This window comes from Astyanax mexicanus, chromosome 2 (assembly GCF_023375975.1).
Source record: "Astyanax mexicanus isolate ESR-SI-001 chromosome 2, AstMex3_surface, whole genome shotgun sequence".
NCBI lineage: Eukaryota > Metazoa > Chordata > Actinopteri > Characiformes > Acestrorhamphidae > Astyanax > Astyanax mexicanus.
This window is the reverse complement of record NC_064409.1, coordinates 48,289,354-48,307,664: the sequence shown is the minus strand read 5'-3', so window position 1 is coordinate 48,307,664 and position 18,311 is coordinate 48,289,354. Positions and strand designations below refer to the sequence as shown.

Here is an 18,311-nt window from a genome sequence, read left to right as displayed (position 1 = left end):
GACTCAACTGTTGGAATTAAACACAGTTGATCAAAAGACTAAAAAATGATTTTTTTAAAAATCTGGATTGAAAATGGTCTGTTTTGCTATTGAAACCTATGGAGATGGGCAGAGTCATACCTCATGCTGCTGATATACTTCACCAAAGATATATCTTACCAATTTCTGTCAAACTGTAAATAAAAATTCAAAACCTACTACAGAAGCATTGACTGTATTATAATAATAAAATATTTATAATTACATTATTTTGTCCAGTTACATTTGGAGGATATTGGAAGGATTATGTGAATTTATTTCTGTAGTTTTGAAATGATTAATACAACATTTGTGTTAAAATTAAAAGGTTTTATTACATGAGAATGAAAAATATGAATGGGTACACTTACCATTTAATGTTCCATTTTTTTCAGGACTGACTAAAATGTACACTTGCATGATGGGAACCATTTGGATCGTCAGCTGAAAGCTTGGAGTCTGGGCAATGATGAAGAATGTTGAAGGCCTGAAGATTGTCAGTCCATCTGTTTCGAAGGTGAGAAAAAAACACATCAAAGAAAAAAACATTAGCATGTTCATAGTTTTTTTTTTTTAGTAATTTAGTATTGAAATATGCTGACATAAGGTAGATCATAACTTATAAACTTTTTTTATGTATGAAAATTGTGAAAACTCACCAATAAAAACTGGAAGCATAGTTTCTTGTTCATTCATACGTACAGCTTTTGTGTTGGAGAAAGTAACCTGTGTATGGGAGATTAATGTTTGTTAAGTGGAAGAATAAGCTCACACTTAGCATTTGGTAGTATGTGGTAGGCTGTGGTAGTATGACAGTTATTGATAATGCTAAAAATATATCCCTTGTATGCAGTGTTGTGCGTACACGAGTTCAAAAGAACGCATTCATTGAACAACCTAATTTTTTCGTGAACGTTGAACTGAACGCAACACATTTTTAATAAAGAACTTGAACGTGAATTAGTTCACAGTATGAACGGCAGACATCACTGTAAATGAACGTTGGCAAGAGAGCGCGGAGGGCGAGAGAGAGAGAGAGAGAGAGAGAGAGAGAGCGCGAGGGCGAGAGAGAGATAGAGAGCGCGAGAGAGAGACCAATGACAGGAGTGAGAGAAAGCGCTACAATTTAAAAAAAATGGAAGTGATGGCACAGAGACAGACACCGATTCTCCTTATGAACATTTTTATCATTTGGTAAGAAACAATTGCAGTGTCATGAGCAAATGTTTACAATGAGCAGTTTCAAAGAACGTGTAGTGATTTCTAGCTTGTAGGGTAAAAATATATATATATTTATTTGAATATCTCACGAAAAAAGTAAAATTAACTGAATTTTGAACTAGTGCAGAATTAAAATTGTGAACTTTGAACGTGAACTGTTCATTTTGAGCATGTATGAATTGAACTTGAACTAGTTCAGAAAAGCTGTGAACTGGCACAACACTGCTTGTACGCACAATATACTCCCTAAACCAAGATAAAATATTCTAGCTAATAATTTAGGTATTGTAAGAATCTCATATTTGACATTAATACAAATAGGGAAAGAAAAGCAAGACTACAAAGTAACAAAAAATGTTTGACACCATGGCACTGTGCTCTGTTTTCCACAAGTTAATGTCATTCTAGAACATCAGCATTTTTTATTAAAACAAATGCTTTTATTTAGCCACACCTCTCTCCTCTTATTTGTCTGCTCCAACCTTGCGAGCCTGATTGCTGTGTCTATTAGCCAGTATTGCCAACTTAGCAACTTTTTCACACAAATCTAGCTACTTTTGGAGATGCTGAGATGAACACACGTGCTCTTCAGTTACTGAAGAGCCCACAACACTCACAGTGCAGTCTCACAGTCAGAGCACACCCATACCGCTCCACAAACACACTGTAAATAGACTGCGTGTGCCCAGAGGCAGATTTGGAAGTTCTGGGGCCCTAAGCAATGTTTTTTCCAGGGTCCTTGATCATTTCTTTTGTATAGCAAAATGCAATATTCAGGATTCATACACCTTTTACAAGGTAAAATTCAAGCACTTTTCAAACACTTTCAAGGCCCATTTTTAAGTTTTTCAAGCAGGGGGCCCCCTGATCCCTGGGGCCCCAAGTAATCACTCAGTCACTCACCTCATTCACCACATAGCTTGTCACTCATGTCGTTCACAGTGTGAGCCTGTGACAGTGTGTTTGTGAAAAGCTAAACATCTATCTAGCTAGCTCATAATTGAACAATTTGTGTATAAAACGTTTGAAAGTAAAGACAAACCCAGGAAGAAAAAAAATAAATAAATAAATAAATAAATACACCGCTCCTCACTCAGGATCAAACCCCATTTACACTACCGCTGCCCCGGCTAGTGAATTGGGATAGAGCCGGGAAAAAAGTCCTTATAAGGAGATCTGGAGCCTAAGAACAGGTGGAAATGTGAGAACGGGCGGAAACTAAAGTCACGCCGAGCGCGAGAGAGACAGGGGAGGAGTGCAAACTACAGTTCGCCAGAGAAGCGATTTATTTATTTTTTTCATTATCGTTCATTATAGTTCAAACAAACTCACGGCCAGATGTTTCACGCTTGCGCAACTGATCCCAACTGATGTAACTTCCTGTTGTAGATGTGACTTGTAGAATGTTTTATATGGGGTAATGTTTTAAGGTAACAGGACTGAGTGAAAAATGTATTTTATCTTAATTATTATGGATTTATTATGAAAAAAATATTTTAAAGCATAGATGGGATTTGGAGTCACACAACAATAACAAAATAAATAACAAAAAACACACATAACAAAAATAATCTTAATAAATATATTTCATGGTAAAGTTTATAATTAGAGAATGGGGACAGGTAACAAATGCTATTTTTTCAGTGTTCTAAGTAGTTTTTATTTATGTTTTTTATTTACAAATTTTACTTTTGCATTTAGGTAGCTTCTCTCTACTCATACCAGTTTTGTGAAAGATTATGCATCACTTAAAAATTTTAAAGTGCTTACTGTGGTTCCTTGGATCGACAGTTGTACTTCAGTCAGACATGTCTGAGTACCACACTGCGCCAGGCTCCCTGAGACTGTCTGTTCTTTGTCCTGTTGAAAAAAAGACACATTCGTTCCCACAGTGACAGCAACTACTTGCATTTAAATTTACTCAGGTGACTTAACAAGTCAAGTGTGTATTGTTTCAGCATTCAGAATAACAGTACAGAGAAAATTTTTAATGACCTTGGAAAGAATATAATAGCAGTTTCCGTGGAAGGTGTAGGCTTTGCCGTCGTATGTGGTGATATGAGATCCTCCCAGCAAAGAGCAGGTGCCTAGACAGTCCAGCTTCACACAATTCCACCGTCCATTAGTGCACTTACTAACACACAATAACATAGAGATGTTAAAAACGATGCAACATTTTATATATGTATATATTAATATATAATAGAATTTTGTATCTGTTTGTTTATATTTACCATTTTTGACAAGTCCTGGTATACGATTCTCCTGCCTGATAAATATTTCCATTGTGGGTGCAGGGACACTTTTTAACTGAGACGCAGCCATTTTTCTCAATGTCATTAAACACAGTTCCTATAATGATAATTTATTAATGTACAAGGGTAAAGGGTTAAAATGTCCAAATCAATAACTATAGGTAGCAATTAATACCATTAAATATTAGAATAAAAACAATACAAAAACAGTTTTACTGTTCATGCATACATACACAGGGCAGGCCCTGGGTCTTTTCTCATACGAAATTTGCTTTGTTAATTGAACTTTGAGCAACACCATTGTAAAACATAACCACATCATCATGACTTAAAATGGCAAAACATAGCACCAACTGTCCCATCCTGTATACTGTATACAGCCTTTATTTTTAACTAACCTGCTCTGCATTGTATATTGTGAGGTAATATTGTCTTATTTTATTTACTATGAAATGTTTTTTTTTAAATCCTAAAAATGTGGAATAGAAAATTAAGACACTGAATAATGATATAGAGTTTAAAGCATCTTAAGTCATACTTAAGATTGATTGTTGATTAAAGAGTGTTTCCCAAACCCTTATGTAACTAAAGTATTATGTGTATTTGCTCACAAATGAATTAGTTACCTGACCCAGTCGATATTCTGAAAAAACATTTTAAGTGAATTCTGCTTAAAGTTCAGCACCTTAAACACCAGAGATTCCCATTTTTGTCATCGTTAAAAATCACCAAAACCATGCATTCTGTAACTGCTGATGCACACAACTATATACAATATTCTACATTGTAGATTAATATTAAAGACATTAAAACAATTAATGGACACATATGAAATTATGTAGTAAACAAAAAATAGATAGATTCTATTACTCGTTAATTTTTGCTTTGCGAAGCACTTTGGGAAAGACTTGCAGAACTTGCTCATTCTTCTCTCACATCATGCATTTTTGAGAAACCCACCCCTGTTTGGTTGTACAGCTGTAGTTATCAGAGTGAGCTAGTCAAATGTCTGGACACACCTTAAATGAAGGTTTTTTTCATAACTGTAAAAATGTTCGGCATTGTAAATTAATATTAAGTCAACTATAATAAAAACATGATTTTTTTTAGTAAACAAAAAGACTTTAACAAACCAAAATATGTTGTATTTTAAATTACTTAATGTAGGCACCTCTTGCATAGACATAGCTTAGGCACTCTTTTTCAAGAGTTAATTATTCTTAATGTGTTTGAGAGCATCAGTTGTTGTAAAGAGGTAGAGTTGATATACAGTGAATAGCCCTATTTGAGTAATGTTCTAATCCATATTATGGCAGGAACTACTCAAATAAGTAAAGAAAAAATAACTTTAAGAAATGAAAATCAGTAAATCTGAAACATTTCAAGAACTGTAAAACTGCAGAAACTTCATGATCATCAGGACCGCCCAAATAAAGGAAGAGATCATCAGAGTTACCAGCTTTAAAAACCGCAAGTTAAAAACACCCCAGATAAGAGCCACCTAAATGTGAGTATTTTGGTTTGTTTCACTTTTAAGTTACTACATGATTCCTTATATGTTCTTTCATAGTCTGGGTGAGTTCAGTATTAATTTACAATGTAGGAAAAAATAAAATAAATAAAAATATTATATATGAGAAGGTTTGTCCAATCCTTTGACTTTTTTTATTTGACAGTATATTTAAAATAAATCAGAGGTCACTAATAGGCGGACTGCGGTCCGGGTCCGGAACCAAACATTGTCCATTGCGGACCCAAACCTACTGAGAAGGATTTCATTGTATACGTGCTTTGCGGTGCCGTAAACTCACAGACCAATCACGTGTGGGGTAAGATCACCAAACGCTCCCCTCAGTCAATCAGATCTGTGCAGACGCGGTAAGGAAAAAAAAAAAAAAAAAACACACCGCTCCTCACGAACCCGGGATCGAGCCCGTGTTGTCAGGGTCGCAGTTCCGCTGCTCCGGCTGTTGAATTGAGACGCGGCCAAAAAAAAAAAGGAGCCCAAGAACAGGCGGAAAAATGAATGTATAGAAAATTTGGCCAGAGAGGCATTTATTATTATTATTATTATTATTATTATTATTATTATTATTATTATTATTATTATATATTTTTTTCATCATTAAGTTCAAACAAACTTACAGGATATAACACAAGTTAATATAACACAAGTTAACAATAGGTCTGGACCTTGGCCTGTCGAAATTTTCTCTAACTGGGCCATACTGAATTCTAATTAAATACCCCTGAAATAAATGATCTAAACTAAGGATGGGTAGTTGGCACAACTCTTGGTGGTTTTATGCCAGACATTATAGAATAATAAGGTTGATTAAAAGTTTTCAATTGCTTTGCCAAAGAGATAGAAATATATTACACAGGGTAATGTTCCAATTGATTTGTGCATGTATGGATACCTGATGGGCAGAAACATCCGTCTACACAGTGCTCTGCACAGACTTGGCTCGTCTGTTGGTTAGAACAGGTGTCCTGGCATGGTCTCGAACATTCACTGTGTTCCAAGTTAAATGGACACTTTTTATCTGCACAGGAGACATGTAGCAAATCTAATTATCACTTAGAAAAGCAGTTGTCAGATCAGTTAGTAACAATGACTGACTGTAGAAAGCTTGGACATCTCAACATCTAAATTCCAACCCATTTTCCATCTCTATCTCATTTAAACTGTCTATCTCCAGTGCTCAGCAGTTAGATGTCCCTCTGTGAACATTGGAACATTTTTTAGTTTCCTCCAGAAATAGCTTTCAAGCAACTAACTAGTAAGTCATGTAATGTTTGATCATGCTGTGCTGTCGGTTACACTTACAGACATTTTGTATGAAGTCCTTTACATTTTTCTGCAGGCTGATAGTAATCCAAATTGACCAATGGGGTCTAAATATTTATTAGCCACACTGCTAACATTAGTATAGTTGAACAAGCTGGACTCTAATGTCCCCAATATCAACATTAATGTACTGTTTACTATTGTGTTTAAGTTCTAATTACTTGAAACTGTATAGAATGATGTTAATGAACAGAGCAACACAGAAGAAGCACAGGCCTATTATTTAAGGAAAATGTTAAACACAATGCTGCAGGTCAGGATTAAAGGCTTGTTTATACTGTCCGCATCAAGTGCTGTGCAAAATGGGTGTGATTTTTTACTTTGCTATATTCTGGTTATCAAACCATAGCTTAAAATAAAATGAAAAAAATGGCATTTATAAGCAACTTTGTGACAGAGCATTTTCTTCAGACCGACCTACATAGGCCTGAGAAAAGTAGTGGGAAATCTTAGTTCGGGTTGGGCATCGGTATGGGCTCATGCTCAGGCAGAGAATCTAAACTCTACAATGCATGTAAAACCCCTCCTTGTTACAGGCATATCCAGTGCATTGCTCTGCATTTAGTTATATTTTGAGTGTTACGTTTTAAGATGTGTTACATTAGCTGGGCTTTGACTTACACTTCTGTCCTCATTACCCAAGATGTTCCACAGAATTTAGTTAACTTTTTTTAAGCATGATTTGTTAATGATTTACATATGGCACCAGTTGATGATATTAACTGTAATTACGTACCACACAGCTCTTTGGTTCTCCAACTCTGCGGCTGGCCCCCAGCGTGTGCACACTGGCGTGAGTACTCAGATAAGGTGTCACAAAGACAATCAGCCTGGCTGCTGTTACACTGACACAGGTCCTTAATACATGCTTCCACAAACCCCGCAACAGGCAGCAGACTGTGGCAGCCGCTGAATGCTTTATTATCAAAATACTCTTCACACATGGCTCTCTGTGAAAGATGAAACATGAAACATTATCTGAGAACTTGTTGCTGTGATTTTCATATACTGACTGTTTATGTTGGACAGTAATAAAAAGCTGCAGAAATATCATCATCAATAATTTTAATGGATGTAATGTATATTCTCTGGTCTAGGACAATCTGTTTAAACATGTCTCTTCTGGTGGATGACAACTGCAAGTGTTTAAAGTTTATTTTTTATTCACCACTTAAAAATATCAGGCAATGCAATTTATTATTTATTCATTATTCTTTCTAATGATCTAATATTTGTTTAATGCTTTTGCTAAGTATCATAGGGTGTAGATTTGAGCTCTGTCCCACTCCTATCATTCTCTTGTGTTCCCTTCTGTGTTGCCTTACTTTAAAAAAGCCACTTAAGGTTTTAAATGTTTTAATCAGCACGTTCTAGTGAGGAACAATTAATTTTATTCATGAACAAAGAAAACAAACAAACAATAAACTAAAACGTAAACAACAAGAAACATGGAGAAAACTATAGAGGAGACTTGGAAAACAAAGAAACATGCAACCTGACAGATGTAAAAACTCACAACCACGGACGAATAACAGTGGAACAAGGAGGATGGGGACAGGAAAGTGGAAACACCTGGGACCTAACAAAGGGCGGAGCTACAAACGAACAGGTGAGCAACAGGGGCGGAGACATAGGATAAAGGAATTTGTCCTTTAAGATTGTCTAACAATTAATCCAAAGATTGTTTTTCATCTTCATAAAATTCTATGTAACTTTCATCTGCACAACTTGTTTCTGTATATAATTGAATTAATATTCATTATAATTTAAATATGGTGAAACTGAAATGTACACATATATCCTTAAATTAAACACAGATCTTGTCAGCAACAATTGTTTTGATTTAAAATCCTAAACAGGTGAGCAGAGCAGCATAACAAGAAAATATATTAAACTCAAACATTAGGAAGAGTTCAGTATGTTAAAATGTAAAAGAAGATGTCCATCTGTTTAGACTGACTCATCAGTCCTATAGTAAAAAAGTATTCTTTGCACTTACAACAAGCCAAAGTCAATGGAAACATTAATTTAACAGTTACAAATTCTACATTTCTCAATGTGTGGATGTAGGTTCAAGCTATAGTAGCCACAGATAAAATAATTTCTAGCAATATAGGTCTAGGAGCTCATTCAACAAAAACAGTAACAATAACAGATTGTAAATTATTGTAATATCATAGTTCCTACCTGAATATTGCATTCCTCAGGATGAATCTCAGTTTGCTCACATGTCTCAGTGATTGCATCCGACTTCCATTTAAGGCCATATTGTTGAGTTGTTAGATTAACATCTGACAATTTAAAAGTGTTTGAAACTTAATTGGAACATAAAATTAAAGGCAATACCTTGCAGTCCACTAAAGTCTTTCAAAAATACAGCGTGTGATATTTGAACATTTAATCATGTAGTGATTTGAGCGTCATTTGAACAGTATTTACAGATGGAGCTCTTGTAACTAAACAAATAAATCTGCAGAAAATTATTTTAAAACATAAATTGTAAAATGTGATGTATTTTATCTTTCTGATGGCAGATGCTGCATGTAGCTATTACTGTTGCAAGAGCTTTTTGTTTTAGGATTGTTGGAAACTTGCACACTGCTCTGAGGCTGAACTTGCTATGAGATTCTGACCTGGCCATACTGTCAGTTGTTTTAAATGTAAATTATTTTCTGGACCTAATTTAGCTCTGTGGATCTCACCATGCTGATCCCACTCAATTCAACAGTGGAGAGCAGAGCAAAGTAAAAGTCCAAGATCGTCTCTAAGCATGATCTAATCATTTACAGCAAATGTGCTGTACCTGATTCTAAATTTAAATGTCTAAAATGGGGTTACATTCATTTTTACGCACACAAAATGTACATTATAGTTTATCACGTTACAATGTATGTCCAAAATATTTTGTCTAATTTTAGTTATATAAGTTCTGTCTCTCAATAATTTAATTTAATTAAGGCTCAAATGTACATAAAGCTAAATATGACCAAAAAGACTATGGTTTCTTCTTTTTCACATGACTGTGTTTCTAGAAATAAATGGAATACTAATACAGTGGTAAACATAATAGTAATAATTCCAACTAATTAAATATATTTGCTCTTAATGTAGCTTAGATTTGACCTACCGTTTTCTGTAAACTCATTGTTCTTGATGCCATTAAAGTCACCACAAAGTCCACAGATCTGACCGCTGTACTTTTCGTTGATCTCAATCTAGGACACATTGTGAATATGTGAACAGTAATTAATTATTAATTTTTAATTATTAATTATTAATTAATTAATCTAAAATATAAAATGAAACAAAACATATTTAACTAAACCAAATAAACTGTGCCTTGCCATTGTTTCTATATAAGAAGTTATTTTGAAAGTATACCTGTAGGATCATGTAGTTTTGATATAAGAAATATTATTTGATGGTCTAAAAAGGTTTACAATTCAAATGTAAATATAAAGTCTATGAATGGAAAGAATTATAATCATATCGTAAGCATTATAAAGGCTATTTTGCTATTTATATGAAGAAGGATAATTATGGGCATCAACTCAACCTTTTTACTCAAGTAAAAGGTTTCAAAACTACCCATCATTACCTAATTGAGTTTGTCGTGTTTCCTAGCCTCTTGTGATTGACCTAAAATTTTAGTTTTTGGTGTTAAAATCTCTAATGGACTTATACAGTACTTCAAACACAATCAAATCACCTGTATTTATATTACAGCCATGATAAATACATTAGTATACATTACTAGATTTGAAATTAAAAGCAACATTTAATCTTACCCAGAGTGAGTTTTGTTTATCCCAATAAACTGTTAGTCCCAGTTTACTGGATCGTATTTTAACATAATCTGTTGATCTCTCAATCCGAACTCCTTGCTGATTGCTCGGGATGGTCTTTCTGGTTAAAGATGTGTTAAATGAACATTAATTTTAATGGTTATACTAAAACGTAATAATGGCAACATTCAGCCTTTTTATTATGTAATCATCAGAGTAACCTTCAGTGGATATTCAAGCCACCTATGAAGGGTATAAAATGAACTTATAAGCTGACTGATTTAAACATTGGATTCATACATTTAAAGTAAGTCAAAGTCTACTTTTAGCACAGGTTATTGAAATATCAACTTTATTTACTTGTCTGTTTATATTACTTTTGTTAAAGTAACACTTACAGTTCTTCATTCATAGTAATGTTGCCATTATGAAGCTTAATGACATTCTCCTGTAGCCATAAGGTAAAAGTACTCGTGACGATGTCATTGTCATACGTTCTTCTAAGCTGGATGTTGAAGTCAGGCATGATGCTGTCACACATGGTGGCCAGGATGTAGTTACAGGCGTAGGGCAGCTGGAAGAATTGTCCATCAAATGTATTGAAGTGGAAGTTTCCCCATGTGCTGCACACCTGCCCGCTGTGATCCACATTCAATCCTGGGTGAAACATTAACACAGCCTCATATTTAGCTTTAGAAAGAAATAGTTAATTTTAGCATTTGATAATAAAAAATAGTTTACCTATCAGACTCTCATAACTGTCACCTATGATATCTGTTGTTGGCAGCACAGACACATGAGGAAGGAGAAAAAAGAAGAAACTGATGAGATATAGTAATAAAATAATACCTTACTATAAAAGTTCACATTATACTCTACATTCACAACTTCTCAGATAGCCTTGAAATTGTAGCATTAACACAGTTTGATTAGTTCAATTAATTACATTTGTTTGATACAATGTGGGCACCCCTGATAATTTTCATGATTTTACTTTTTATAAATCATTGGTTGTTAAGATCAGAATTTTTTGTTAAATATATCATATAGCAGATGAACACAGTGATATATGAGAAGTGAAATTAAGTTTATAGAATTTACAGAAACCTTTTTCATACACTGTCGAGGTGGCAAAAGTACACATATCCCTTTCTTAAATAAAGGTATAAATATTCCTAGTAGAACAGTTAAATATACTTACAGAGTAAAAACAAATACAGTTTATCCAGAATACTGGTAAAATGTTCATCCACTCAGTGTTTTCCATTCAGATTTGGAAACCTGCTTCTTAAACTTTTAAAATACCAACATTCCCTTACACAGGACTACCTGACTGACAATATTAATTAGCATTCATCAATTGTTCATCATTGTTCTTTTAGCTCTGTATATAAAGTGCTGTAACAAATACTTTATTTCTTTTTTGTCATATTTACTCTTTTCAGATTATCAAACAAAGTTTAATATCAGGCAAAATAACCTGAGTAATTTTTTTAATTTCCACATTCAGGCCTGATTACTGCTTCCAAACTTATAGAATCAAGGAATCATTTAACTAGATCCAATCTGACAAAGTGAAGCAGAATAAAAGCCAATGTCTCAATCTGAAGACATTAAGGAACAAGTAAGATCAGTCTGGAAAATGTTACAAAGTAATTTCTAAGGCTTTGGGGCTCCAGAAAACTACAGTAAAAATCTAATTCTATTCTATTCTTTTCTAATTTAGCTATTTTTTAGAAATGAAGAAAACATGGATCACTGATGAACCTTCCTAGGAGTGGCCAGCCTACTGAAATGACTTGAAAGACATGGACAACTCATCCAGGAGGTCACAAAAGAACCCAGGACAACATCGAACAAGAACTTTAGGTCTCACTTGCCTCATTTAAGCTCAATGTTAATGATTCTGTTATAATAAAGACACTGGTCAAAATGGTATCCAAAAAATATTGCTAAACCAAAAGAACACAACGGCCCTCCCATTTGCCATTTTCACAGAGCTAGGTTGGTTTGGATAGATTTTTGTCCCTTTACAAATTAAAGAAAAATGTTGTTTAAATATATTGACTCAGGTTATCTTTGTTTAACATTAAGATGTGTTTGCTAATCTAAAAATTGTAGGTATGATTAAAAAAAGGCAAAAATAATTCTGTAGGGGGCAAACAATTCACCTCCTCAGCTTCAGCTCCAACTGACTAAAACACTTGACTGGGCTTTACGTAAAGCACATATCTAAGCACAGTAAAAGTAGTAGTAGTACAATTGCCACTTTATAATAAAATTGTTATGACATGCAATGAAATACATACCTGGAATTGTTGGCATCATCTCTGCATCCGGGGCCATATCAGAGTAAAACTCAAAATCTGATAAAAATAGCAAAGACTTTAACAAAAAGATAACATGCAGGCAGTTCAAGAAATCATCAGATTATCAGCACAATTATGCACAAATTATTTAAAAATTACCTTCTTATTTCCTCCACACCATGTCAAATTTAAGTAAATACAAGAAATACATACATAAACCAAACATGGACAAATGAGTCATCATTTTACCATCAAAGTTCAAATTAAAGCTAAACAACAGTTGACATTTTTAGATTTGTGCTACGTTATTCTGACCTGCGTGTTGTGCTGTGATGCCTGTTATAACTGCACTCAGCATCCACACTCCTAACATGGTTAGGGTCCCCATTGCTGCCACACCTCTGCTGTGGCCGAGAGGTTGCTGTCTCCTCTTTCTGAGCCCTTCTCCTCCAAAGCCACAGATATTTGTATATTAATAAGTGGAATAGTGATACTGATCTCAAGGTGGAGCTTAAATTTAGATGCAGATTGTTATCTGACAAATAAATACACAGTTTCTGTGTAACTGCAATGAAACACTGCAGTATTGTCCACTATTAGAAAAACCTGTTCCCAACAAGTTTGCCCAACACCACATAGCCGTTCCACAGTATACCACTGAAGTCAAGGTATCATTTTGTATTTAGTCCTGTGTAGTTATGTCAATAATTTTCTGTATATTATTACAAGATCCATTTGATGGCATTGTTTCTATGGGCAGTTAATTGGAAAAGAGTTTGTGGTATCCTGCTGTTAAAAAGTAAACATTGGTGAGAACCATTGTACTGTACTTTACATACCCACTAAACATTAGACGTCTTATGGACGTGCAGATCATGTCTATATTGCGTCGGTCGGTCCAAGACCAATTCTGTACGTCTACACGACGTGCAAACTAGGTCCGCTATTTGGACGTCTAACTATGACCCCACTTGGACGTCAATATGCAGTTAAACATTTGAACGTCGGACTAGGTCACTTTTTTGGACGTCATGGGGACGTCTAATACAGGTGCAGGAAATTAACATTATTTAAGAATATATTTATTTTTAAATGTATGTCAAAATTGTTGTTATCAATATTGTTAATCACTATGAATATAGATTATTTATGATTAAGCATCATTTATTTCTAATTATTTATTTGAGTATTATATTTTTTATCTATTTAATTAATTAACGAATGTAGGTATTTATTTACGTATGTTTTTATTTTTATTTGGAAATGCAATTTATGTGGAAAATTGTTAAGTTGATTTCAACCAGTCAACGCCACTCTGATTTGCTGAGACCGCACGTCATCATAAACTCCACTCTGATATGCCGAGGCAAAACACGCTAAACATTTTTTGGCTGCTGCAGTAGCTCAGCTCAGCTCAGCTCAGCTCATTCAGTTCAGCTCGCTCAGCTCAGCTCCGCTCCGGACCGGACTCAGCTGCCAAGCTATAAGGTAAGACGATATGTATAATAAGTTAATGTATTTGTAGTGTTAGTTGTTTTAGCTCTGTGGTCTTAACCTGAACCTGCTGGCGTTGCCTCTCTTCCCAGGCAGTTAGCTAACTAGCTAGCTAGCTAACGATAGCTAAACAGTGGCCATAGTTAAAATGGAATTGGAATTACTTTTGAGAACGACCGTAATGCAAATAATATTTACTGTAACCGAAGCTTTAACGTAGAAGCATTGTCCGGTCATTAAGTCAATGCACTAACCAGAGCTAGGCTGATAAGCCAATCTAAGCTAAATCAAAGAACCGTCTTTGGCTAAATTCGCTAAGCTAGCGTTAAGTTATATAAGTTTGTGGCACCCACAATTAACCTAGGCAACTGGGGGCAATATCAAGTGCATTTTGAATAGCCTGAAGAAGTAAGTTTATGTCAATATTACATAAATAAGGCAATTTAAAATAGTTTGTTGTGGGAAAACATTTATTAAAATAGCTTAATATGATGTGTGAGAATTAAAACGGCACGATAATTCTGGTCAGGTGTTAAATGTGTATTCCCGCCTTTAGCTTAGCGTTAGCTTAGCGTTAGCTAAGCCATAGCATGAAGAAGTAAGTTTATGTTAATATTACATAAATAAGGCAATTTAAAATAGTTTGTTGTGGGAAAAAAAATATGAAAATAGCTTAATATGATGTGTGAGAATTAAAACGGCACGATAATTCTCGTCAGGTGTTAAATGTGTATTCCCGCCTTTAGCTTAGCGTTAGCTTAGCGTTAGCTTAGCATTAGCTAAGCCATAGCATGAAGAAGTAAGTTTATGTGAATATTACATAAATAAGGCAATTTAAAATAGTTTGTTGTGGGAAAAAATTAATTAAAATAGCTTAATATGATGTGTGAGAATTAAAACGGCACGATAATTCTCGTCAGGTGTTAAATGTGTATTCCCGCCGTTAGCTTAGCGTTAGCTAAGCCATAGTGTGAAGAAGTAAGTTTATGTGAATATTACATAAATAAGGCAATTTAAAATAGTTTGTTGTGGGACAAAAATAAATGGCCATCTTCAACATTTTCTGAGATTTCTAATTTGTCTTTTTCTACTTGTGCAGATGGAGTCATGAAATGTGACGGGACAGCCACCGAGGACTTCATACTTCGGAGCATCTCAAACATGCACCACAAAGACGTGGAGGACACACCGCTGTCTCTCAGGACCTAGAATCTTAATGAAAGTATAATGATGTTAAGGGAAGGTGTAATGGAAAGGTGTAATGTAAAGTTGTAATGGTGTTAAGGGAAGGTGTAGTGGAAAGGTGTGATAGTGTTGAGGGAAGGTGTAATAGTGTTGAGGGAAGGGGTAATGTTAAAGGTGTAATAGTGTTGAGGGAAGGTGTAATGTTAAAGGTGTAATAGTGTTAAGGGAAGGTATAATATTGTTAAGGGAAGGTGTAATGCAGGGGTCTCAAACTCATTTTTGCCGAGGGCCACATTGACATATTGGCTGTCCTCTGAGGGCCAGATGTAACTTACAAATATAAGAAAATGTAACCAGATGTAATATAAAATGAATGTAATTACTCCTTAATGTTAAATAACTCTCAATATACTATTTATTCAATCAAATATTACAGTTGCATGGAAAAATGTTTGCTTGTTGCTCTATTAACATAAATCCTTTTAATTTGTCATGTTATGAAATCCAAAAACTCCATCAATCAAGAACCAAACTATTCAAGTGAATAGAAATTACATCAAGTACAAGTTATATTAACTTTGATCAAAACGTTTGATACTGAAATAAGGCTTAATAAATATAAAATCAAAAATTGTGAGCTGTTAAGAACATAGCATTTCCTCAGATTTAGCAGTTCCTCATCCAACCACTAGTCGGAGCTGCAGCTGCAGCACCACAAGCCCGCAGTCTTTGCTTAGTCAGAGCTACAGCCCAGCCACGGGCTACAGGACTCAGCTGAGCCTGTCTGGAGCGTTTTGAATTTTTTTAAGTTCTTCTGTGTATGAAATAAAATAACCCCACTAACCGGATAATACAGCTCTCTACAGTTCATCTTTCAGCCCAAGCAGCTAACAGCAGCAGTTTAGAGCAGCGTCACGGAGTCACTGCTCGGATTACATTATAAACAGGTCAGTTAGCGCGCTGCTAACCTCAGGATGTTTATAACTACGGAGTTTAGTGGACACACCACGGCAGCAAGGTTAGACTGTTGAAGGCTACTGAAGACTACTAAAGCAGGCAACGCAGCGTAAGCAAAAAAAAAAAAAAAAAAAAACACACACACACACCAAAATACAAGTTAAGATAAAATATGAAAACGAACATTATAAAGCATAAATAATTAAATTGAATTGCGGGCCAGATGTATGTTTATTTTGTTAACCCGTGAGGGGCCGTATGAAACCGCGTGGGCCGGTACTTTGAGACCCCTGGTGTAATGTAAAGGTGTAATAGTTTTGAGGGAAGGTGTAATAGTGTTGAGGGAAGGTGTAATGTTAAAGGTGTAATAGTGTTAAGGGAAGGTATAATATTGTTAAGGGAAGGTGTAATGTAAAGGTGTAATAGTGTTGAGGGAAGGTATAATATTGTTAAGGGAAGATGTAATGTAAAGCTGTAATAGTTTTAAGGGAAGGTAAATGTTTAGTGAAATTGTTATGGTGTGAATCTAAGGTGTATGTTATGTTGATGTAAAATAAAGGCATTAACCCCAAATGAGATTTACTCATTATGTTTATTATTATATTAATGTTTCCCCAAACAGAAAGGGTCAATTTAAAATCAACAGTGGTAAGATGGGGGTAATTAATTTATCCCTTGCTTTTACTGGTTCTTTGCAGGTTGACATGTTTTGAAAAAAGTGAGAGGGTTGAAATGCAATTTATTTGTAAAGCATATTGTGTATAACTAACGTGCATAACTAGTTCCAGAAGGTTGTGAACCTGTTCCAGTAATTGTTTGGCTTAGCTTTGTATACGTTTCCAGTTAACTGCTGAAGCTGGAACAATGGAACAGTTGCCACCGTCTGAAATGGCACTACAGTTATGCAGGGAGCCTCAAAGTAGTTGGTCTATAAAACGTATACATGTAAATTTCACGTAGAAAAGACGTCCACAACGACTTAATTTAAACTAGAATTAGCCCTTATCCGGAGGTCTGGGGGACGTCAATACTGGACGTGCAGAAGACGTCAGAAAAAAGACGTCGTCTGGCGTCACAGTCTGCACCTTCAGGAGACCAAAATTGGACGTGCAAAAATGACCTAGAAAAGACGTCGTTTCAACGTCTCTTTGTTTAGTGGGTAACCTTTAGGCTTATGTGGTACAATAGTAAGCACCAATGTTTCAAGGGCGTAGGAGCGGGTTTGATATTGGGGGGGACGACACATCTGCTTATTTGAATCAGCCCACCTTATAGTCTCTTAAAACAACATTGTGGAATTACCTTCAATCACAAATAAACCATTCTTTTCTGCACTTCTGTTTATTATTAGTTACATCCAAGTAAAGGTCACTTAACAACCTAAACATGTTACTCCACTTTACATTTACTGTTGTTAGAAGATATATGCATGCAGTGTCTACTATAACTATAACTATATACATGTATGAAAAAAACTGATGAGGTATCAGCTAATGTTTAAAATAATATAACAGATGTTATTATTATTATTATTATTATTATTATTATGTATTGGCATGTCAATTCTGTTGTATATTTACATTCACGCCACCTTTTTTCAACTAAAAGTACTTATGATGGTGGTCTTTTACGTAAAAGAATTTAACCTTATGTTTCATAGAGATTTTTGGCGGAAGTTAATGTAAACTTTAGGTAACCCAAAACCTCCTAGTCTGTTAGTTTCATGAGCTTTTACTAAAGGACCAGATATATTCCATTAGTAAATCTAAGGGACTTAGGGATTTTAACAGGTAAACTCAATAAATGAGTGTTTATTAGCTGATGAGCTGGATCCTAGTTAAACTAGCTAAAATATTTTTCCTTCATTATTATTTACAGTAATCCTGCAATCCTAGTCTACAAATCACAATGACTATCACAAGCTCACAGTGGGTTTGTGGGTTAAGAGAGCTAGCTAATGTTAGCTAAAATATTCCCCACTGAAATAAAGAAGTTAATATTAGCTAACCTAGCTAATGTTAGCTAAAACATTCCCCACTGAAATAAAGTAGTTACCATTAGCTAATCTAGCTAATGTTAGCTAAAATATTCCCCACTGAAATAAAGTAGTTACCATTAGCTAAACTAGCTAATGTTAGCTAAAATATTCCCCACTGAAATAAAGTAGTTACCATTAGCTAATCTAGCTAACGTTAGCTAAAACATTCCCCACTGAAATAAAGTAGTTACCATTAGC

The 18,311-nt window shown here is 34.8% G+C and overlaps 1 protein-coding gene and 1 long non-coding RNA gene across 2 annotated transcripts in view; one reads left to right on the top strand and one right to left on the bottom strand.

The window, feature by feature from the left end:
* The window catches only part of LOC107196993 (mucin-5B-like), a 31,141-nt gene extending 17,867 nt beyond the window's left edge, over window positions 1-13,274 (bottom strand). The window contains exons 1-14 of the mRNA XM_049475060.1: window positions 12,755-13,274; window positions 12,440-12,496; window positions 10,872-10,904; window positions 10,529-10,787; window positions 10,134-10,251; window positions 9,473-9,560; window positions 8,533-8,636; window positions 7,082-7,295; window positions 5,915-6,040; window positions 3,474-3,591; window positions 3,235-3,373; window positions 3,010-3,099; window positions 678-744; window positions 390-524 (exon numbers count right to left, since the gene is read on the bottom strand). Coding sequence (XP_049331017.1) covers window positions 390-524; window positions 678-744; window positions 3,010-3,099; window positions 3,235-3,373; window positions 3,474-3,591; window positions 5,915-6,040; window positions 7,082-7,295; window positions 8,533-8,636; window positions 9,473-9,560; window positions 10,134-10,251; window positions 10,529-10,787; window positions 10,872-10,904; window positions 12,440-12,496; window positions 12,755-12,827 — 1,621 coding nt within the window. The 5' untranslated portion in view covers window positions 12,828-13,274. The remainder of the gene's footprint in view (window positions 1-389; window positions 525-677; window positions 745-3,009; window positions 3,100-3,234; window positions 3,374-3,473; window positions 3,592-5,914; window positions 6,041-7,081; window positions 7,296-8,532; window positions 8,637-9,472; window positions 9,561-10,133; window positions 10,252-10,528; window positions 10,788-10,871; window positions 10,905-12,439; window positions 12,497-12,754) is intronic.
* Window positions 13,275-13,280: 6 nt separating this feature from the next.
* On the top strand, window positions 13,281-17,233 carry LOC111189936 (uncharacterized). Its single transcript, XR_007437796.1, has 3 exons — window positions 13,281-13,927; window positions 15,033-16,492; window positions 16,548-17,233. It is a non-coding gene; the product is annotated as an uncharacterized LOC111189936 (long non-coding RNA).
* Window positions 17,234-18,311: the final 1,078 nt, after the last annotated feature.